Here is a 22,909-nt window from a genome sequence, read left to right on the forward strand (position 1 = left end):
CAGGACATATTTTGAGAATTCCATCATTGTTAACTCATATTTTTTCATCATGACAGCTTTGGCAAGGAAGTGGGGTTCCGTGGTTCATGGCGCAGCGAGGCGTTTTTACTGGATCACCACTGTGTTCTCTTGTTGGCAGGACCAAAACGAGCGCAGCTACCGCATTGTGAAGACGGCCTCCAGGAACACGGACATCAAGGGCCTGAACCCCCTCACTTCATACGTGTTTCACGTGCGGGCCAGGACAGCAGCAGGGTACGGAGACTTCAGCGGACCCTTTGAGTTCACAACCAACACAGGTAACGACAGGCCCACTGAATTCCTCTGCTTTTCCTTGAGCGAAGAGTGCAGATGTAACTGAGCTGTGTGTTGGGAGTTTCCTGTTGGATGGTTGGACTGTAGTGTGTCTGTTCTGAGCAAATGTTCTTCTGTGGCCATGTGGCTGTTTGTGATGCCATGAATCTGACCCGAGATGTCTCTTTGGATATGCTGTATTCTAGATTCTAGCAATGACAATACTTCAGCGTGGCTTAAGGAAACATGCACCCTGTGAACACTTGGAAGCCGTTGATGCTTGAGAGATTTTTGTTTCTGTAAATGTAGATTTCTGCACGTTTCTGGAATATCTTATTTCAAGGAGAATAGAACCCTGTTACTCCCCTTTGGAAGCTGTTGATATAGATTATTTAGGTGTCCTGCATCAGCTCACGTGTTTGCACTTTTCCTTAGGCAGTCATATAAAGACAAGAATGTTTGAATTATGTTGTTAGCAGAGCTTTTCACTTTGCTCAAGGAAATGTGCAAATTTAGCTCCCAGAATGTTTGCTTTTCTGTGGCAGGAAGACAGTGTGACCAAGCCTATTTTATTTTGGACATACAGGTCTGCTTAAATCAAGTTAAGGTCATGCCAGTTAGTGGCAACATCCTTCAGGATGTGAACAACTGAAAGTAATCAATCCAGCAGGAAGAGGGTAGACATTTTAAAATAACTTACTCTCTTTGTGTCAGCCTGGGGAGTGATCATCTGGCCCCACTGAGGGAAAAAGGAGGAGGAAAGAAGTGTGGAAAGCAATTAGAAAGGCAAAAAAAATTAGCCATTATACCCTCTGAGGAGCTCTGAAGGAGAGAAGGAGTTCCCAGTGAACTTCAGTTCCCCAAATCATTATCAAATATCATGTCTTCAGCTCATTAGCACCCTGTTGGAAAATTGTATCAAATTACTATATAATAAAGGCCTGAAAGTAGATTTGAGTGCTACTTTAAACTGCCTTCACAAGCCAGAAAGCTCACTGAGTGCTACCTAGGTTGATTTTTTGAGAGTGTCTGACACTAATGCTCCCTCTTCTGTTTTCAGTTCCTTCCCCCATCATTGGTGATGGTACCAATCCCACAGTGCTTCTTGTTTCAGTGGCTGGCAGTGTTGTTCTTGTGGTCATTCTCATTGCAGCCTTTGTCATCAGCAGGAGGTAAGAACTTAAGCTTCTCTCTCCCTCTTTTTCTTTCATCAGGGAGCTTTTTGTCTCCTCCAAACAAAGCTAAATTCTTTGATTAGCATCATAAACAGTACATTTGCATTACAAGCCTTCTCCCATGTAGCTTTGATCTTCTCAACATTAGTACCAAGCAGCATGTGATGTAATGGCAATAGTTCCAGCTCTATTTGCCCTTCAAATGCAAAGCTGATTCCAATAACTGGCATTGAGAAGCAAGCCAGCTAGAGATTTGTGGTTACTGTAATTTGAAGTTAAGTTTAATGGGTATGGGTACAGTAGATTTCCTTGGACTGACTCCTGATAGAGAGTAAACAGCGGCACTGTTGTGAACTAAGCCATCAGACTGCTATGCTTGTGATTTTGTGTTAGTCTGTATGAGTTTGCATTAGTCTTTTGGGTTAGTCCTTCCTGTGTGAGTGGATATGACTGTGAAATGGAAGGCACAGTCATTCAGCATCATATGCAGTAACACAGCAGACTGGATCGATGCTTATTTCATCAAAGCAGCACTATAATCTTCTACCAAGTACTTGTTCACTCTCCCAGATTCAACCTAGGCGTCAGGAACAATCCTGTGAGTGGGAGGACAGTGTAGCAGAAACACAGTGTGAGTGTTTCTGTCTTCATCTTTGTGTTCAGTCTCATTTAAAAAGATCAGCGTGATCTTGCTTCAGTGTAATTTTGGGATAAAACTGGTTGTATCATTACTGCATCTGAAGCCCAGGATCTGAGGAATGCATGTTTTGTCAGTCTCTGTTGGTCAGTTTAATGACATCAGCTGTAAATGTGCATAAATTCCTCTTGATTTGCTCTTTTTAAATCGTTCTAGAGAGCAGTTAAGTGACTATGACTGTAATATCTGTAAAGTAGACATGCATTGTGGTAGCTTTCTGTGGGTGTTCAACTCAAAGCCTCCATGCTGGCAAGAAGAAAGAAGAGCAGAACATATGAAAATGTGATGCAGAGAGACAGGTTTATTAAAAGCCATTGAAACAGCAAATAGCATCACTGAGCTTGATGACTTAATCCCCTCTCTGCTTTTATTGATCATTTTATTATTTAAGGCAGGATTGATAGCAGGATACATTGGATTTCTAATTATGAGTCGCCACCTTGGAGAATTGAGCCTGTCGAGCTACTTTGAGATGATCCCTCCCCCTCTTCCCCCTATAAAAAAATGTCTCTTCCCAAGGCTGATAAACACTGCTTGGTGATCGGCCCTCAATGGATCACTCTTCAGAAAATGAACTGTCAACCCCTTGCCCTCATATTGATTCTCGTTAGTATCGGCCATAAAGCTGTCAGAGCAAAGGCTGCCTGGAGCCAGGTACTGACAGACCTGCTGATCTCAGACAGGTCCCCTCACCGCTCGGAATGTCTGCTCGGTTATCTCTGCCCACGCGAGTGCAGCCCAGACAAAGGCACCACAAAGAGCACCTGGGCAGTAGGGACAAAAGGCTGGTCCAGGCACTGGTGGGAATGGAGATAAAAGTACCCTGGTGGCCACGGGCTCTGAGATGTCCTGTGGCTCCGGACTGGTAGCTCTTGGAGAGGCCGTGGAAGGGGGAAGACATACATAGTAAGATGAATGAAATACCGGGACAGTGAAACTGCTCTGTGCATACTAATGCATGGTGCCTTGCTAATTAATAGCCCTCCTCAATACACAGCTCTCCAGTCGCTGGAAGTAGCTCTCAATAAACAGAATCTACTTTAATATTCACTGTTACTCTAATGATTTTAACCACTATACCAATGTCATTTAGAGGTGTGGGCTTTGGGGATATTTCATGATGTTCCTGCACCAGCAGAAGTTAATAGCAAAATAATTATACTTTGTTCCCAAATTACTTCAGATGAGAACAAGCTTTTCTGTTTCACAGAGTCCCCATGAGGAGGTTTTGTAATCTAGCCATGACCTAAAAGTCATATTTGTACAATCAAGCCCATACTTTGGCCTGCAGACATGGCCTCTGTGCATCCACAAGCCAAATGCGGGAGCTGGGCATATGCTGTAGGTGCTCACTTTTGAACACTGGGCTATTACTAGTAATTTGGTATCATATTTTTTCAGGACATTGTTCAAATCCCAAAATTCATCTTTACAGCAGAATTTGTCAAAGGACTTTGCCTTCAGGCAGCTCAAGCTGTTTGGTTCTGTCCTGTGACCACTGATGTGAGAACTAATCTGCCTAATGTTGGTTTGAAGTTACCGAGGTTTAGATGGGCACATCCACAGAGCAGCGTGCAGGAGGTGGCATGGGTGTTCCTAAACCCTGCTCTGCAGGAATGCTGAGGGAAATTATGGTGTCTCAAATAGAGTTGTAGAGGATTCGGGAAAGTGTAAAACAGAGGCACTTTATAAAAGGACTTGAGTGGAGTAGGATGGTCCTCTGGGCATCTGGAACTTTCTGTCAGAAATTCTTCCAGCTGATAAATTGATTTATCTCTGCTCCACCAACAGGTGAACGCATTTGCCCACCTTTTGCTGGTGGTGTTGGAGCAGGTGCTCTGCCAGCCTGGTGCCTGAGCACCCCCAGCCCCTCTTTTGTGTGTGGAGGAGGAGGTGGGAGCAGCAGTGTGGCGCCAGGGCCCTGCTGTTTCACCTCAGTGCCTGTTAATACCCTGCGTTGTTACCTCCTCTTCATCACCGGCCCCCACCTGTAGCTCTGCCTGTGCCTCTGACCCCTGCAGTTTCTGAAAGCTTCTGTGTTCTTTTCCTGAATGCCGGCTATTTAATCACCGCTGCCAAAATCCCTGTAATTACGGGCTTCAAATCTGTGACAAAGGCTCCCTTCTGCCACTCAGGTGAGCTGCCCCAGAGGCAGCCCCAGCCCCTGTGCCCCGTGGTGCAGGACTCCTGGGCTGCTCTCGGGGACAATGGCACACAGCAGTGTCCTGCCCAAAGCCAGGCAGGAGAGGTCAACAGGTGACACAGGGAGAAGTGGAAGTAGGTAGTTAGTTTGGAAGGTATTATTTAAACTTAATAAGCTACAATTATATTGCTTGAACAGTAATCCCTTTGTTTCCCTTCGCTTTTTGCATGTCTTTGGGTTTTAGTGGGGGAAGGTTATTTTTTAATCTGTTGTTAGGGTGCTCGTACTTTTTAAAAATAAAAGAGAATTTTTTTCATACTTAAAATGCTTTCATGCAAAGCCTATTTGCATTTCGTATTTCCCACCTGTGCCTAAACATTAATAAAATGAATTTGAAAGGTCCTGATTAAAAAGCAGAATTCATTTTTTCCCCCCTTTTTTTCTTTCCTCTGAGAGAAGTTGTGTAATACCTGAAACCGTCTCTGCAGTCCCCTTAACTGACCTGATCCCATGTGACACTGAGTGAGGTTTGTGCCACCTCTTCTGCCTTACTCAGTTCAGTAGCTGGGAGCAGAACATCATCCCATTGTTTAACTCAGCTCTGTTACACGAGTTCTGGGGAAAATTAAATGGTTTAAATGATGTTTGGATCCAGTGTGGGTTTTAATAATGCTCTTGTGATTTGGAGCCATTTGTGTTTCAATGATTTTTATCAAGAAAAGAAGCTCCCAAGGGCTTATGATTGGATGTGTACCTGCTTTCTCTGTCTGAACACAAGTCCTGTCAATGTTGGAAGCTGTCAGGCTTGGTTCAAAGGTCAGCTAGTCTTCACATGTCAAATAGGATTTTTTTTTCTTTCCGTTTCATGGGTAATTTATATTTTTTATTATTGACATAGTGTGTTTAACACCCAGCACTGACTGCAAAGCCAAAGGCTGGGAGGTGGCCTCCCAGCTGACAGTGATGGGAAGCTGTCATTTCCCACAGGGCAGGTGCAGAGATGGAAGTGGGATACTTTTTGCTAAAGGGCAGAAAGGTTTTGCTGATGGGAGGGGTATGGTGAAACTCATGAAGATTAGCTGCAAGCAGGGCTCTCAGTCATGTGTTTTCTTCCAGTTATCTGCAAGTTTTTTGACCCCTTTAAACTCACATCTCCCCATAGGTCTTTGTCTCACCTGCTCCTGTTTTCCTCCTCTCCTTATTCACTGTTTTCAGCCTGTCTCACCCCTGTAGCCCTGGCATGTCTGGTCATCTCCTGCCCCACTCCAGGCAGCAGCTGCACGTTGCAGCCAGTACCAGTGTTGCATCCTTTTCTCCAGGCTTGGTTTCTGCTTCTGCCTTCCCTCTTCTCTCCACCCCAGACTCTTGCCAGTTAGCTGACCTGGGTCTGACACACTGGAAGACTTGGATTTCCATAGGAACAGGCAAACTGAGAGTAAGCTCTTCTCTACAGCAGTGTCTGTTATTATGCTTGATTCTGAACATTCAGTGATGAATGGGTAAAAGCCCAAAGCAGATCTTGACATCTACATACCATTAGATGCAGGGGAACTTCAAATCCCTGCACATATGGCAGAGCTGACTCCTCAATATCCTCCCTAATGGACCAACCTCTTGTATTAACTTTTCTTAATGCTACTTATTCATTGAAGTTTAAGGCTGAACTAATTAAATTCATAACTAGATACAATATCATGGGTGTAAGTGTAGAAGTAGTAATCCATAGAATTAACATACTATACTACATTATTTTCTCTGACTCAGAGGGTTGGTAGAGGAGCTCTGCCATCAGGAGCTCATCAGCCCCTTTAATTATACAGTGATTAAAAGAATGAAAAAAAAATCCTTGGCATCTGCATTGTTGATGGTCAGGGTTGGTGGGGATTTTTTTTTTTGCTGAGATTCCAATTTCTGTGTGGAGACTTGTTTCCAGTTTAAGTTTGCAGTTAAATAAGTATATTGATATTGGCATTTGCCTAATTACGTTTGAAAATCAGTCAAGCACCTCTGTTGTAGCATTTAAATCCTGATGTGGCAGGGCTAAAAAGCAAATTTGGCTCCTCAGCTGCAAATGCACATTTGAAGAAAAAGGAGCCGAAATGCACATATTCTTTTCTTTCTTTAAATGTGGAGATGCAAGTAGGTTTGTGCTTCCCTTGATGCTCTGTTGGTGCCTGTAACACTTTGAGGAGTGTGAGGAGAGGATCCTCCTGCACCTCTGGTGTGTGTTGTGTCACGGGCTGTGGCAGGTGCTAGCAGCTCAAGTCTCAGCAAGTCAGGACAACTAAGCTTGTCTCAGGGTGAGATACTTATTTGAACTCTAATGCTCTGCTTTGTTCTGACAGGCGCAGTAAGTACAGCAAGGCTAAGCAAGAGGCAGATGAGGAGAAACATTTGAACCAAGGTAAAAGGCCATGGTGCTTGGGGTTTTTGATTTGTCATAACACACGTCCCACATTCTGATGCTTGGGAAATAAGGGATCACATTCCTCTTGAGATGAATATGTTTCTTGTTTCATCTCTTGTGAACATCCTGCTTCCAAACTACTTTAATAATGGGGAAAATAGAAGTATCTGGCCAAAACATTTTGAGAGTGCAGACAGGAGAAAGGTTTATCAAATTTTTTCGTTGTTCCTTGGCCACTGATATTTTGGCAGGATTTCTCCCCACAATACTCTGCTAAAAAAGTTTTTGAATGGGCCAGAGGCAATACTGCAGGAAAGAGAATGTGAACTTTGCTGCCTTTTTCCCAGCACCGAATCAATCCTATTGTTACTTCCATCTCAGTCATCCAGGTACCAAGCCCAGGACCTGAGCTCAGAATTTCCTGGCTTCCATACGAAAAATGGGATGTGTTTTAGTCTCACAAATCCATAGACAGGTGATTGGCCTGTTAGTGATGGCAGTGATTTGTGAAGCTCATTAATTGGCAAAAGCCTGATTCCTTACATCAATATTGGGAACTATTAAATGTTTACATTTTAAAATATTGCACTGGGGGGAAAAATACATTAAGTCCTTCCTGCCTTCATCAGTCATTCCTGGCTTACAGTACATTTTTATTGTACACTCTCTTTGCTGTTGTATATCATTAAGGCTTCAGTCTCATATGTTCTGTGTTCAGCAGCATGTAGATCAGTGACTTCAAATAAAACATTTCTGCCTTGCAGGTGTTAGAACATATGTGGATCCTTTTACATATGAGGATCCAAACCAAGCTGTGAGGGAATTTGCCAAAGAAATCGATGCCTCCTGCATAAAGATTGAAAAAGTTATTGGTGTGGGTAAGTGCCAGCTCTTTTACAATTTTTTTCTGTAAATATACTTTTAAATTTGCTTTTAGGAAATGTGATCCTGTAATTTTTGTATGGCAGTTCCCCCAAATGCACTGACATAACAGTTTGACAACACAAGTGCATGCTTCTTGTTCATGATTGTGCCTTTTTCCTTAAGGGGAGTTTGGTGAAGTGTGCAGTGGACGTCTCAAAGTACCAGGAAAAAGAGAGATCTGTGTTGCTATCAAGACTCTAAAAGCTGGTTACACTGATAAACAAAGGAGAGACTTCCTCAGTGAGGCCAGTATCATGGGACAATTTGACCACCCCAATATCATCCACTTGGAAGGTGTAGTTACTAAATGTAAGTAGGTCATTTTCATCACAAGTCCAATTTGGAAGTCACTGAGAAATTAAGTCTGTTTTGTGTGTGCTTTTTTTTTTTTTTTTACCCTCTTTCCCATAAAATGACAGATGGAACAGATCCACTGATAGCTAATAGGAGGAAATCAGTGCAGGACAAGTCATTAATCTTGTTGTCAGCTATAAATGGGTTTATGGTTTCAACTGATACTCTATCTGTAGGCAGCTTGTACAAGATTTTGTAGGGGGAATTAATACTGCAGAGGTTGGCTTTTTCCCCCCCCTTCTTGCTATGCCAAGCAGGCATCTTTTACATCTTTGCTAGACTGAGCTGATTGTTACAGGATAGGCAAAAGCAGATGGTGAGCAAAGAATTCAAAATGGTTGGGGAAAAAAATACCAAAACAAACCTCACAGTTGTATGTTTAAGGTACAAAGCACAGATGTAAGGAGCAAGCCTTTGAAATGAAGTAGGCTATTTTAGTGTGAAACCTGCTTATTTGTGTTCTCTGATATACAGGTGTGATAATTTCACTCTGCAGAATTTACCTGGCCGATCTTTTTGTTTGGTTGGTTTGGGGTTTTTTTAAGTCTGTTAGCACTCACTGTGCCATGAACTCTGCCTTAGAAAGAGAGTGACAGCACTCGCTAGGTGCTGTCTGGGCTAGAACTGAAAATACACCTGTGAGACAGCCGTGCTTGGGTCTGACTTGATAAGGTGCCACTGTGATGATGTAGTTATTGTCCCTGCTCTGACTGCCCTAGGTAGCATGTTGGCAAAGCCTGGCACTGATTGCTAATCCTAAAAGACCCTTTGGATGTCGGGACTCATGCTTAGGGTACAAAGAAAGCAGACAGTGATCTTATGAGCTGCTGTCAGAGTGGAATTTGTGAAGCTTACCTTCTTCATCTGATGGTGTACATGGTGAATGTGAATGCAGGCTATTAATAGCGTGAGGAATTGAAATTAGAGATGGATGAAAAGTTAAAAAGTATTGCTAGAAGCACAAAGTATTTCTCAGAGAGAGTTGTCAAAGCCATCAATACCACTGTAAAACCCTGTCTCTCTTGAATGTCAGTGAGAGCTGGATATTTACTCTGCCATTTGTGTTTCTGGAAATCTTAACCTTGCTTCTTTGTGTTGCTCTCTCCTACTCTGCCTTCTCTCAGTTGTTGAAAATGGCTCATACAGCGTGTAGCAGTTTGCTTTTCAAGGCAAATAGCAGTTTGGACTAATTTTGACCCTCCCTCAAACCTAAAATTAAAAGACAGTACTCTGTTTAAATGTGGAAGGGCTGAGTCTCTCTCTGTGTTGTTGTTGTAGGAAAGGGGAGGGATGTTGTGATCAGGCCACGGTGTTTGCTACAGACAGTGATTTTTCTTAGCACCCCTGTAAAAGAAAAAAGGCAACGGAGGAATCTTTATGTTGAAATCCCACCGAGGCTGGAACCCCCTGAGCTGCTACAGCTCTAGCAGTTATAAATGACCGTGTGCATTTGCATAATGCAGTTGTCAGTGAATTAAAATGATTTGGAATTTTCACCGAGGAGGTGGTGGCCTGACCCGGGAACGCTCCATTCCCTGGCTCACGGTGAGCGATGCTCCCGCGGCGAGCCGGCTCCGTTACCTCAGAGCTGGGCTCGTGGGTAAACAGGGCTACTTAAGGAGGCATTTATCTCAATTTCTCCATGGGTTTTCTGAATGCTGTGATAAATGAATGCATTTAATAAACTGAAAATTAAAATCTGAGATAAATAGTGGTATGGATGGGGGTTGAGGGAGGCAGCAAAAAACCATGAATAAATTATTGGCTGCTAGTCAAGTACTTTAATAATTGACTCACTGATGGTAACTTCTCCCTCCGCTCTCTATCCCCCTCCCCTGCTAAAGAAGTGCCTGAGTAATGAAATTACATGTTAATGCACTGAAAGAGTCTCCCTTTCTTCCCTTCTGCGTTGACATAGTATCTTTTGATTGAGGAAGGTTAATTAAAACTCATTTAGCTGTATTTGTTCAGTGGAAGGGTTGGTGTCATAGTTGCAAAGGATAAATGAAACACTGCCATATGCAGATTTGCTTGGGGGTCTTCCTCTTTCTACCAAAGAATGCTTGCAAAGGTGAATTAGAGGGAGAATGTTGTTTTATCACATCCTTTTACTTAAGAATGTACTCAGCCAAGGTCACTAAGCCCTTCATCTGGAGCAGTTTGCTTTGTGCAATACCATTGCTTCTCTGCAGCGTTCATGCAAATCAGAAAGGGTTCCATTGCCAGGCTGGCATTTCATTGACAGCTTGCATGGGACCAAAGCAGTAAGAGTTTGGATATCAGCAGGAAGGGAAGTAAAAGCAGGAATAGTAAAAGGCCTGCAAAGGAGAGGTTGGGACTAAAAAGGTGAAATAAGTACTGATGAGTAAAATAAATGATGCATTGCACATAGATCTTGGCCTAAGTGAAATGTAAAATTTTCAGTACAGACAGTCCTTGTAGCATATTGTTTTCTAATTAAAAAAAGGTTACTTCAAAAACAGAAATCCCTGACAAATGAGGAGAAAAGCATCTTGGTGAAAGATACACTGAGGTAGAAATTATTAGGGGAACTTTAAATACTGCAACATTTCATGGTAGGGTAATTTTGAGAGATGGCTTTTTGGGAGCAAATACTTGCTTGTGACAGAAGCAAAGAAGAATTGAGTTATTCTGATACCTCTCATGCCAAGACAGAGTGGAGCTATCTACAGTCTAGGTGACACGGCCATTGAAGCCTTCTTTCCCCAATGTTTCCTTATTCAGAGCTGCTCCAGGAAGTAAAAGCTGAGCTTCTCTGGGACACCATCTTTTATTTAGAAAGAAACTCTATAATACCTGTAGGTATTAAGCATAAGTGGGAGGAAGGGATGCCATGTCAGACAGCACTGATTGTCAGGCACTCCCCTGACTTCAGGTGAGCTTAACAGTGCTCATTTTGGGACCAGGCTTCTGCTGTTCGACATGTGATAAGTCACCTCTGTACTTGTCCCATGTCTCACTTTTGAGATATTATTGGACCTATTTCCACAAGTATCTGTATTCCAAATATCCAGCATGATTTAACTCCAAGGAATAACTAGTGCCACTTGGATGTACCTAAGTGTTTTCAGTTTCAGCATTGTATGACCTTTATAAAACTTAAAGACAACATTAAGCATTATTTATGTATTTGCTGCTGTTTGGGGCAGGAGAGTGCCTAGAAAGCATCCCTGTGTCAGTGACATGACATTTCTTCTCAGGTTGCCCAGCCTGGCTCCTGTTGCAGCATGGGGAGCTGAGTGCTGCCTAGCACTGTGCCCCACATGTGACACAGTGCATTGAATCATTTAGCCTGTGGTTGACTTCAGGAGGCAAATGGCTTTGGCTCATTTATAAATAACGAGAGACACGGAATACAAATTTGGGACAGAGAAAGTTGAGAGGAAGAGCCTGTATTTTTCATTCTTGAATCCAGTTGTCTTGGAATACCTTCTAGCTCATGACAGCTTCTAACTCATTTAAAGCATTGATCTTTCAAAAGAGGCAGAGAGACCAAAGCATTCACAAATTCCATTTTTCTAGTGTACAAACAATTTAATTACGCTAAAGACTTTTGTCAGGTTTGAACAGATCTTTGGTTTTTAGCTCTCAATTGTCAATTCATATATTCCTTAGAGAACAGGAGCCACTTTAGTTAAAGACCTTGTCAATGAGTCAGTCAAAGGGTTAACCTTCCAGATGGGCCTTTTAAATGTTTCTGTCCTATAATATTTCTTCTCTTGCTCCCCACAGCTGAGGCATAAGCTCGGTGCTTTTCAAATTAAATTAGATTGTGTAAGCCAGGTGTCTTGGCAGTAAAATCATGTGCAACCCATTTTTATCCCATTAACATCGGTGTTCATCAAGGAATTGTGTTTTTCTTTCTGCGAACTTTAGGTAAACCGGTAATGATCATAACTGAGTACATGGAGAATGGCTCCTTGGATGCCTTCCTCAGGGTAAGTGATTTCTTCAAAAGCTAAGGAGATTTTATACTGGGAAACATTTTTTGGTGGGTTGTTTTTTTTTTTTTTTTTCCCCCAGAAAGATACTGAAAATTCAGCAGTTTTAAAAAAATTATGTCTGTACTTGGGAAATTCTGTTTTCTGGTGTTGCTTCTATCGAAAACCAGAATAAATATAAAGGGGGAGAGTATAGTATAAATGTAATTTTTAAAATAGCAGCATATTTAATGGGACCACTTCTGATTTGCTCCATTTTTGAAAGCATCGCAGTGCTGTAGGCTCATTAAAACCAGATTCATTGCAAACTGGATACTGCATCACTGGAAGCTGTGACAGAAGCTCTGGGTTTTTGCTTTACTGGTGAATTATAGACACTCGTCAGGAGAGTGAGGAAATAACATTGCATTTTATTGAGAGAAGATGGGAATCCAGAGCTATGCTCTTTGCCAGTTTCAGCAATGGCAATAATGCAGCTTTTAGCTTAATGCTCTGTGATTTTCTTCCTTTCCCCGTATGCAGAAGAATGATGGCAGATTTACGGTCATCCAGTTGGTGGGGATGCTTCGTGGCATTGGCTCAGGAATGAAGTATCTCTCTGACATGAGTTATGTGCATCGGGATCTCGCTGCTCGCAACATCCTGGTCAACAGCAACTTGGTCTGCAAAGTGTCTGATTTTGGCATGTCCCGGGTCCTGGAAGATGACCCTGAAGCAGCTTATACCACACGGGTAAGGAGGGAAAGAAAATGTCCAGTGGGTTGTCTTGCCTACATGTTGGTTTTGTGACTGTGTGGGAGGTGACAGTGGTTTGTTTTAAAATAATCTCAGTCACAAGTGAAAACTTATAGCACAACCTAAAAGTAAACATTGGCCCAGACTCCACAGCTGGTATAAATTGATGTAGTGTTATTGCTACAGCAGTGGCCACATCAGTATTTCTTCTCTGAGGATGTGACCCCTGTATTCCTCTGGTTCCTTCAGCGTGGAAGAGTGCATGACAGGAATCTGATGCTGGAAATTAGAGCTTCCTTCCGATATCTACAAATGTGCCTAATGGTTTTCAAGTGGCCGGTCCTACTTGAGGTTTGATACAGCAAGTGAAGACATGTCACCAAAAAAAAAAATAAATATATAAATCCACTCTTGCCCATCATGAAGCCAGTCGTAAATTTGACCTAAATAATTTGTACTGGGAATAATTTAGGCCTGCATTCCCATTTTTTATTTCTTTCCCATTTTTTGTTTCTTTCCCATTTTATCTGTATTTCAGCATCCCACTGTTAACTAATTTTGCTAAATCCATTTTAATATGCTGCATGTGGAATAGGGCTAATGCAAGTAGTTCTGGCCACAAAACAACATCCCAGTTATTACCAGTCTTTATACCAACACCTCTGATATCAACATGCACGCAAAGAAAAAAAAGTCAGAGTTTATAAGGTCTCCTTTTTTAATTGCTTATTTTCTTCATTTTTAAATATCTGCCATTCTCCATCTGTTCTCTGCAGTGCAGAGTTTGTTTGCAGCACTCAGATCTTGCCGTTTAATCCCAACACTCATCCTTTAATGGATTCACAGTTCATTATGGGGAAGGATAGACTCATGTAGTATTAAATGCTGGCCAGCCTTGCTTTTTCTCACTCATAAGGGTGACAAGTGGAAGAAGCAGATATCTGAAAGCTAGATTTGGGGAAATTAGAGTTTAGACAAGTACACAAGGGCAAGACAGAAATGACTAAAAGGCTTCCCTTTAAATTTAGCAAGTGGAGATACAACATTATGTTTGCTCTCAAGAGTAAATTAAAGAGAATCAATGACATTTGCTTTTTAGTCATTGTCTTCATTTGGTATCAGTAATGAAGGATCAGGAAAATTTGAATTAACTCCACTGTGCTCAAGCAGCTAAATATAAAGAGCTTATTGACAATTTTTAGAACAACAACCACGTATAAATAATGTCCATGCATCTGTGTCTGAAAGGAGGAATAAAGCTTTTGCATAACCAGAGACAATGCAGTAGAATGCAATTTTTAAAGCAGCCTTTTATAAGAGAATGGTGTGTTCTGCTCTTGTTAGTAGTATTAAAGTGAGAGCATCCTATAGCCTCACAAGGCACATATTGCTACAACCTGATTCACAAAGGGCCTGATGCAAAGGCCAAAGAAGCTAAGAGAAGGACCCCTTTTGATTTCCCTTGGCTTTGGAACAAGTCCATATAAAACACTTGAGAGATATACTAGAACAATATACCATTAAGTAAGCATATGCTGCACTCTGTTATGGATAAAAACTATCTGAAAGGTTGTTGGGGAGAAAACTACCAAAACAAACTTAATCAAAAAAGCATAAAAGCAAATGAAAAAACCCGAAAACCTTTGTTCAGCTTAAGTCATTCCCCAGATGGAACTGCAGGAAACCAAAAGCTCAATTAAAAACACCTTACATATTAGCATAAACAAAAGGAGAAATCTCTGGCCTGGGATCACTCAGCTAAGGCAAAATCAGATAAACAGGATGGAGTGAGTTCCTTTTTAAACAGTGCAGGACCTCAGTGGTCCATATCAGATGCCCAAGTTTTTTTATTTATTTAGAAAGAAGTATTGTAAGAAGAGGCAGCTCTCTCCAACAGGTATCAAAAGCAGCTTTGTACCATGGTCTGGTGTAGAACTCCTCCCCCAGGGTCTGGGAGAGCCCAGAGGCTTGCTTGCCATCTCACATCTCTGGTAGGAATTGGGATATTGCCCATGGGAAACACCACCGTATTCATAAATCTTTCCAGTTTTTCCTCTCTTTATTTTGCCTTTTTGAAAAGCAAAATGTTTATAATCCCATTTTTCTGAAACAGGCCAAACAGGTCAGACAGGCAAGCAAGGAAATAGTAATTAACAGCATGTACTTGTTTGTTTTGTCAACTAAATCTCTAATATATACTTTGTAAAACCCCTGGCTTGTTCTCAGGCTTCAGCATAGCCCTAAGCAGAGATCTCTTGGAGGGCTGATAAAAATTCATTTAACAATTTACTGGTTCGCCTCCTTGTGACTAAAGAAAACAGATGGGCAGCATTGCCTCCTGGTTGGATCTGACAGTTTTATGGCAAGCAAGAGAGAAAGTGGATGCCTTTTTAAGAAGGATTCTGGAGTTGCGTACGAAAAGCATTTTGTATTTTTAATGTGTAGAACAATGTCAGCCACGCACATTACTGGGTCAGTGACTCACTAGCCTGTGGTTTCTTTTGTTTGTGACAGGGTGGCAAGATCCCCATCAGGTGGACTGCACCAGAGGCAATTGCCTACCGTAAATTCACATCAGCTAGTGACGTGTGGAGCTATGGCATCGTCATGTGGGAAGTGATGTCCTACGGAGAAAGACCTTACTGGGATATGTCCAATCAAGATGTGAGTCTCCTTCTGAGCTTCCTCTTCCTTTTCTCTCTCTTTCCTCTCACCTCACCTTTACCTTTGTCCTTAGACGTCTGCTGATGTGTTTCCCTGTCAGTTGCTATATGGTTATAAGATGTTTATTTCAGGTTTTTAAAAGGATATTACGGGTGGTAGAACCCCTGTTTTCTCAGGGAGCTTCTCTGGAACTAAAATTCCTTGAGTACTCGAAGCCTGGTCTCTGATCAGGGAATAGGGATTTTTCAAGTTAGGGTCTGTAACTTGTGTATCAGCTTTATTTGTTTTGGTTTTTTAATTAAAAAAACCCAAACAATTAATGTAAGAAAGAAAAATGGAGGAAAGGGAAACTAATATATTTAATCTGTCAGATCGTAATACTGTCAGGAGAGGGGAGATTTGAATGTTCATATTAAATCTTGAGTTTATTAAATGTCTTTAAGAAAAAAATATTTGAATTTAATTGGGCTTCCTATTGCTAGTTAATTCTTGAAGCTCCACTATGCTTGTAACTCTTTCAGGTGATTTTATTTCTTGTAGGATATCTAAATCAACATGTATGAAATCCAGTTCTGATTACCAGTCAGAGCATCCTTGTGACAATGGTATAGCTGCCCCCCGAGGACATTAAAAAGCAGCTTTTGGAAATGACCATTCTTAAATTATGCATGTCCTGTTTAACTGTACCATCTGGACTACTTCAGTGTATTCCAAGAGGGAGCATGCACAATGGCTGCTATTCCAGAAGAGTATTTAATAATAATGCTAATAAGAGCTTTTGCTAATGGAATTTTTATTAAATGAAAATAAAAAAATCCCAGTGAAAATGAAGCCTAGATTATCCGTAATTCTTTTCCCAGGGGATTTACAAGGGTATAAAGGAAGAAGAAAATGGTAATCTGAATATATGGTCCTGGGAGTGGTTAAGTCATTTTACAAGTCATCTGCTTTCTTATGTAGAGCTGAACATTTTCAAAGAGTGTCTAGATGCGGATGGCATTTAATCTAAACAGGGGATATAATTTTAATTTCCTTCTGATGTGAAATGTCTCTTCTGGCACCCAATCTTGCCTTCCTTTGCTAACAGGAAGTCATCAAGACTTAGCAAGAAAATAAAACACCAGATGTGTCTCGGTTATATCAAGCATGTCTGCACAGCACAGTGGAGCTCACTGCAACAAACACAGAGCTGTTTTTATTAGAGCTGTTTATGTTAGGCTGGTGTACACTGCTAATGTGTTCTGCTAGACTAGGTTGAAAAGCTGGCTTGAACAGGACGGGGAAAGCCAGTATTATGGTCCTTGCACACTCTTTACATGTACATGTCATAGATATGCCTTTTTTTTCTCCTTAATGATGGCAAAATCAGTACTTTTCACAAAAAGCAGAAGTGGATTTCAAAGTATACTCAGTATCTGTTGAATCAAGAGAGATCAAAAGGATCTTCATACTTTCTGGAGTAGTGAGAGCCACTTTGTTTGTGGTCACTGAATAGCTGCTAATAATACAAGCATATTCCTCACGCTGTCCTCCCAGTGGATTTTAGCCACTAATTGGACAAGCACTAAATGAGGGAATTTAGTGCAACCCAGTCTCAGTTCACTCCTGGTCTCTGGTCTCATGGTGAGTCCTGCCAGCAGTGTTATATCGATTAATTCAGATCTGGAGGCTCTTGGGTCGTGTCCCTGTCATGTCAGAATTGAATCCCGTTCTCCTGAGGGAGCTAAGAAGACATCAGAATACTGAGCTCTGGAGCCCATTTTGGAGGGTTTGAAGTTACTTCAGTTTGTGAGTTTCTCTGGATTCTGTTAAATATGAAATACATGCTTAAGCTATGTTGGACTTCTGTAAAGCTGCACAAAAGGGTTCCCATCTCTGCATTTCTTGGCTCAGAGCATATAGTGGTGAGAGATCAGGTTCTCTGCAAGGCCTCTATTACTCATAGAGATTAACTAGCCCGGGGGACAAGGGGGAGGGGGTGATCTGCTGTACCTTAAAAATTATGGGGAAAACATAATCTTCAACATATTGCACCCAAAACTGACAGATAGTTAAGATTTCCTGTAGAGCTGTTGCTTCTCCAACTCTGTCCAACAATAGTTGCTTAATTCTAACCAGGGCTATTCTGTCATCCCTATATCCAATGTGCTCTTTTGTGACACATTGCCCTCCTGTATCTGATATCTGCTTTGGATGCTGAACCCTTTTAGTTTTGAATTGCTGAGGAGAAATGACAGTTCTGAGACCACCAACCGCCTGAGTCTGAGTGAAATTTTCCATGTTGTTTCACTTAATTGTGGATTTGTTACCATAGTTCGGATTGCCCTAGGATAAATGATACTCAGCTGGTAGATGTGAGCAGTGTCTGATGTTCTCTAATGTCTTCCTAATTGTGCCATTTATAGGTTATTAAAGCCATTGAGGAAGGGTACCGGCTGCCACCCCCGATGGACTGCCCCATTGCTCTCCATCAGCTGATGCTGGACTGCTGGCAGAAGGAGCGCAGTGACAGGCCTAAATTTGGACAGATCGTCAACATGCTGGACAAACTCATCCGCAACCCCAACAGCCTGAAGAGGACGGGCAGTGAGAGCTCCAGGTCAGCTGTGCTTTAGTAATGGTGATGGACGAGGGAGCACACTGGAGGTGACAGGCAAAGCTGCGAGTCCTGGGTGTGAGGTGTGCGCTGTGGCTCTGCAGAGCGAGGCTGCACAGCAGCCACTGCACTGTGCGAGCGAGCACAGGGCTCGTGCTGGCACATTGCTGGACCCCCAGGGCACCCCAGGCTCGCCCAGCCCTGCGAGAAGGAAAATGGAACGAGCAGAGCTGTTGCTGTATCACACCAACGCTGAGCAAGTTTATAGCACAGCCTTAAGCACGTCCTGAAAAAGCTCTGACGCATTCAAGCTCTGTTGGAAGGCAGAGTTTGCTGCGTCTTTCCCATCTGCCCCCGTGGTGAAAGGGCTTGAATGGGGTAGGGTCATCCCCATGCAGTGTAGCTAACAGGAGTGATGTGGTTTTCTGAGGAAAAGCACATCATCAAGTTTTATAAACCCTAGATTTGTGTAGGATTTGCAAATGAGCATTACAGCATTACAGCCAACGCCTTGCGGGCATTGGGAAGGTGTGGATTAATTTTTATGTGAATTTGAATTTAATTTTGTGGAAAGCCAGTTTCATGTCTCCACCGATCCCACATTACATTTGTTTTGTTTGCTAAGCATGGTATACCTGGTACGTGCAAAAGAAGCACAGCAGGAAGGAAACTCCCAGAGTAGTAGGGTAAAACCAAAATATCTTTGTTGGGACAGATCAGCAGTTTGTTTAAGCTGATGAAATACTGCTGAAGTAATAGGAGCTTTACAAATTTACACCAGGTTTGGTCTGCTTTTTTAAAATGTCTTTGTCAGGTAAATTTGCTTACAGCAAATATGGAAAAAAAGCGTAAAAGAAAAGAAACTAGAGGAAGATAATGGGAGTATATTTTTCAGTAGAAGGGAAGGTACAAAAATATCCATTAGACAATACAAAATTAAGCTTCTTGAATCAGCGAAGGAGTAACAGCGATTCTGTCTCAGCCTTCAATAGAACAGCACTGTAAAAAAAGCTAGCTCCTTTTTTAAACTTGTAGGTCCCTTTGTGAGTCTTGCTTACAATGTGTGTTATCTGAAGAGGGATTATTAACCTTGTGAGGCCACTATCACCACGTCTTCCAAATTGCCCCAATTGTAATGGTAGCCTAGCAAAAATGTATCCTTCCTTTGATGCTTAAATAATTTACATGGTGAGAATCACAGTATGATCTGCTGTGATAATTTGATTTGAGAACCACAGTATGAACTCCTCCATTTTGCTTTCTTTCCAATTTAGAGGTGCTCTTTGAAAATATGTAGATTTTTCAATAGTTAATAGTCAGTTCAAGGTCATTCTGTGTGTGTATATGTAAGTTAATAGCCTATTCAAGGTCATTTCATGTTCATGGCTGTTTATAAATACATTTCTCATCTTTGGAATATGAATTTCAAGTATGCATATAACATTATTAATATATGACTTTATACATGCAGCATGATTATATATAAATAGGTTGCCATGATTGGTCTTGTGTTAGATAGTGCAGTAAAAGAGTTGTACCAAGTATAACCAGTGTGTACTCAGTGCCTCAGGCAAGATGTAACCATGCTATTGCACACCTAATCTTTGATGTGCATTTTCAGATAAATTGCTAAATGATAATTGTTTTGATTAGATAGATAGTAGTAATTTATAGTGGTTTAATGAAACAGGGGCTTATGCTATACATGAAATAATAAATGCAATATTAATAAGAGAAGCAAATTTTGTAAAAATAATTATTGGCAAATCTGTGCAAGGGAAAATGAGAAGCACATTCCACAGTGCAAAAAGAGAAAGATCAAAGCTCGCGTGATTCCCGCCACTCCTGGCACACACTGCAGTCAGGAATGGATTGATTAAAGAGGGGATTAACTCCCTGCTGTCCTGAGTTTGATTGAGTGCTCTGAGCAGACCTGGCTAGAAATAGGATTTATCTGAACCCGCCCTGAGTTTTACCCTCCAAACCAGTCTGGCAGGGTGTGAACTCCCAGTTCCTTTGCACATACTTCAGTAGTGTTTCTATAGCTGCTGAGCTGAGGTCTGACACATGCAGGATTGGCAAGGTCTGGCATTGCTGCCCGTGAGATACAGACCCAGCAGACTGAACGCCTTCCAGCATTGCCATCTTCTTTGTTTGTGGAAGTAAAAGCATTTTCTGTGAACTTGGTTGCATCTGAGGTAGAAGTTGTAAGCAGCATTGTGGTTCAAATTAGGTCTCAAACCAAAAATAAAAACCTAAGGTCAGATTCTTTCTTAGCAAAAATTGGCCTATTCCTTTGCATTTTGTTCAGTTTCTTGCATTGATGTGCAGAGCCACCAGTTTCGTTGAGCACAGAGTCTCGCCCTTGCTTTCCCTCATCATTGAGGATAATTGTTGCAGAGACCAAACTTTGGTTTGTGGTTCATGATCCAGCTGACACCATTTCTCTGTCCTTTCACTGTTTGGCATCCAGACCTAGCACAGCCCTGCTGGATCCCAGCTCCCCTGAGTTCTCAGCGGTTGTTTCTGTCGGTGACTGGCTCCAAGCCATGAAAATGGAGCGATACAAGGATAACTTCACAGCTGCTGGCTATACCACCCTAGAGGCTGTGGTGCATATGAACCAGGAGTAAGTACTCAGCGATATAACAAAAAACTGGTAAATCTGGATTTAATCAGCCTCTTTTGCTTTGTGCTGCATATCATTACACTCATTAAAGGAATGGAATGCCTTTCATTTGGATGGAGGATAACTTTAAAATGCCTCCACTTATTTAATTAAACATTTCTGTACATCTGCCTTGCTTTTGCTAATGTTGCTTGTGGTTGACTCATAATATTTTTCTCTGCACCAGCATCTGATCCATGGTTCTCAGCCCCTCGCTTCTTCTCTTGCTTTCCACAGTGACCTTGCGAGGATCGGGATCACGGCCATCGCGCACCAGAACAAGATCCTGAGCAGTGTCCAAGCGATGCGCACCCAAATGCAACAGATGCACGGCAGGATGGTTCCCGTCTGAGCCAGTACTGAATAAACTCAAAACTCTTGAAATTAGTTTACCTCATCCATGCACTTTAATTGAAGAACTGCACTTTTTTTACTTCGTCTCCTCGCCCGTCGAAATAAAGATCTGCAGCATTGCTTGATGTACAGATTGCGGAAGCCGAGCGTGTGTGTTGGGGGGGGGGTCCTCCAGAAATGACGAGCCGTCATTTTAGATCAGACCTGGAACAAATTGTTTCTTGGAACATACTTCTCTGTTGATCAACGATATGTAAAATACATCTATCTATATAAATATAAAGTCACATTCAAGTTTTGATGCTATGTTTGCTGCCAGATACTGTGCTTGAAAAAAACAACAGCATTACTTTCCTTCTCCCCGTGACCCGTAGGATTACAACCATAGTGTTTTATTCGTGGGTGAAACCACCGATGTGCATCTTTCACTGGAATGAAGAATCTGCCCTAGGATATATTTTGCAGACTTGATGCATCACTAATACCTTGCAGAAACCTCAGTGAGAATATTGTTTGGCTAATCAGTGCCTGCCAATTTATCTGCCCATTTATGGGCTTGAGACATGAAGTGACCCACCTTGTGGATTACTGGGCAAAACTAGACTTCTGGGGAGATTATTGGCTGTTGTTGTGCCGTGCTGAAGCCTACAATTGAAAGACATTTTGTGAACATCTTGCCAGTAGTCAGCTGTGACAATCGTGGCTGTGGAGCTTTCAGACTTCTTTTCTCTTTCAAGAAGCAATTCCCTTTGCCTCACGGAAGGTACATGTTCATGGTGCTTTATTTCTTAAACTGTGCTAGGATTTCGACACTGTTGGGGGAAAGTAAAAAATGCTGTGGTATGTATTATTTGGGGTTCCCAACTTGTTTGTAAGAACCTGTGCTGGTTTCCCAGACTAATTGCTGAGTGTTTCCCATTGTTTGCTCTATTTGATGACAGTGAAAATTGCACTCTTTCAAAATCTGGTCTTGCTCTCAAGATGTTGCATGTCAGGATGTGCAGACAAGGTGTAGGAGTGTGTCTTAGGGCTCAGCTCAGTGCTGAGAGCTTGACCCCACATTGCACTGAGAGCAGTAGAGATGCGGTTGTGTTTTGGATGGAAAAACTCACACGTGTGGATCCCATAGGAAGTAACAATAACCTTGTAAGTTACGGATACTCATAAATGCACTGAGGAGAACCAAGGACTTTTCCTGCCCTCTCGTGAGCAGAAGTAGAACCAATATTTATGTTTTAGCAAGACCAGTTTCAGTTGCAGTGTCAGTGGTTTTATGGGAGGGGAAGCAGAAGGAAATGGGACTGTGCATGCAGCCTTCCTGGTTTTGCAGTGCGGGTGTCAGGCTGGGTGACAGCTCTGTGCTATGCAGCAATGTTACAGTTCAGGCACAGTGATCCAGTCTGATCAGCTGTGGGAACCAAATTCACTCTTGTAACCAGCACTGTGGGCTGGATTATCGAGGCAGCTGTGAGTGTGAGTGCCAGGTACAGGCTGCATAGCTGAGGCCTGATGCCCCTCTGCAAGTATGGCCAAAAAAATGGAGCATGACTTGCTGGAAAAGCTGCCCTTCACCTCCTCTAAGGAACAGATGGGAGACTGAGTGAGTGAAAGGATCCCCTGGGTTGTTAGGTGGAGGAGACTGCTATGGGAATGTGGTTGTCCTCTGTAGGTCGCACCGCATAAAGCTTTATCCAGGAAAGCTCTGAACACATTTAGGTTTGAATTTTATTTATATTAAAGCTTCTATTACTCTTTCTGAACAGACTATATAAATTAGATTCCTTTTAAAGTCCTTTTGAGGAAGAAAGTGATGAGATGACCTTAGAAAAGAGACAGGACGGGCCCGCTTATACTGTGCTGAATAGGAGAAGGATTTTCATGACGTGTCCTTTAGAATAGACATTTCATTTCAGCTGTGCCAGGCACAATGTCAAGA

The 22,909-nt window shown here is 42.0% G+C and overlaps 1 protein-coding gene across 1 annotated transcript in view; it reads left to right on the forward strand.

The window, feature by feature from the left end:
* The window catches only part of EPHA4 (EPH receptor A4), a 106,497-nt gene that overhangs the window by 80,072 nt on the left and 3,516 nt on the right, over positions 1-22,909 (forward strand). Inside the window, exons 7-17 of the mRNA XM_064666555.1 lie at positions 140-299; positions 1,355-1,466; positions 6,655-6,713; positions 7,481-7,594; positions 7,764-7,949; positions 11,892-11,953; positions 12,479-12,688; positions 15,206-15,355; positions 17,761-17,954; positions 20,425-20,580; positions 20,857-21,736. Of these exons, the coding sequence (XP_064522625.1) occupies positions 140-299; positions 1,355-1,466; positions 6,655-6,713; positions 7,481-7,594; positions 7,764-7,949; positions 11,892-11,953; positions 12,479-12,688; positions 15,206-15,355; positions 17,761-17,954; positions 20,425-20,580; positions 20,857-20,971 (1,518 nt within the window). The 3' untranslated portion in view covers positions 20,972-21,736. The remainder of the gene's footprint in view (positions 1-139; positions 300-1,354; positions 1,467-6,654; positions 6,714-7,480; positions 7,595-7,763; positions 7,950-11,891; positions 11,954-12,478; positions 12,689-15,205; positions 15,356-17,760; positions 17,955-20,424; positions 20,581-20,856; positions 21,737-22,909) is intronic.

Source organism: Pseudopipra pipra, chromosome 10, assembly GCF_036250125.1.
Source record: "Pseudopipra pipra isolate bDixPip1 chromosome 10, bDixPip1.hap1, whole genome shotgun sequence".
In the NCBI taxonomy this organism is placed as follows: Eukaryota; Metazoa; Chordata; class Aves; order Passeriformes; family Pipridae; genus Pseudopipra; species Pseudopipra pipra.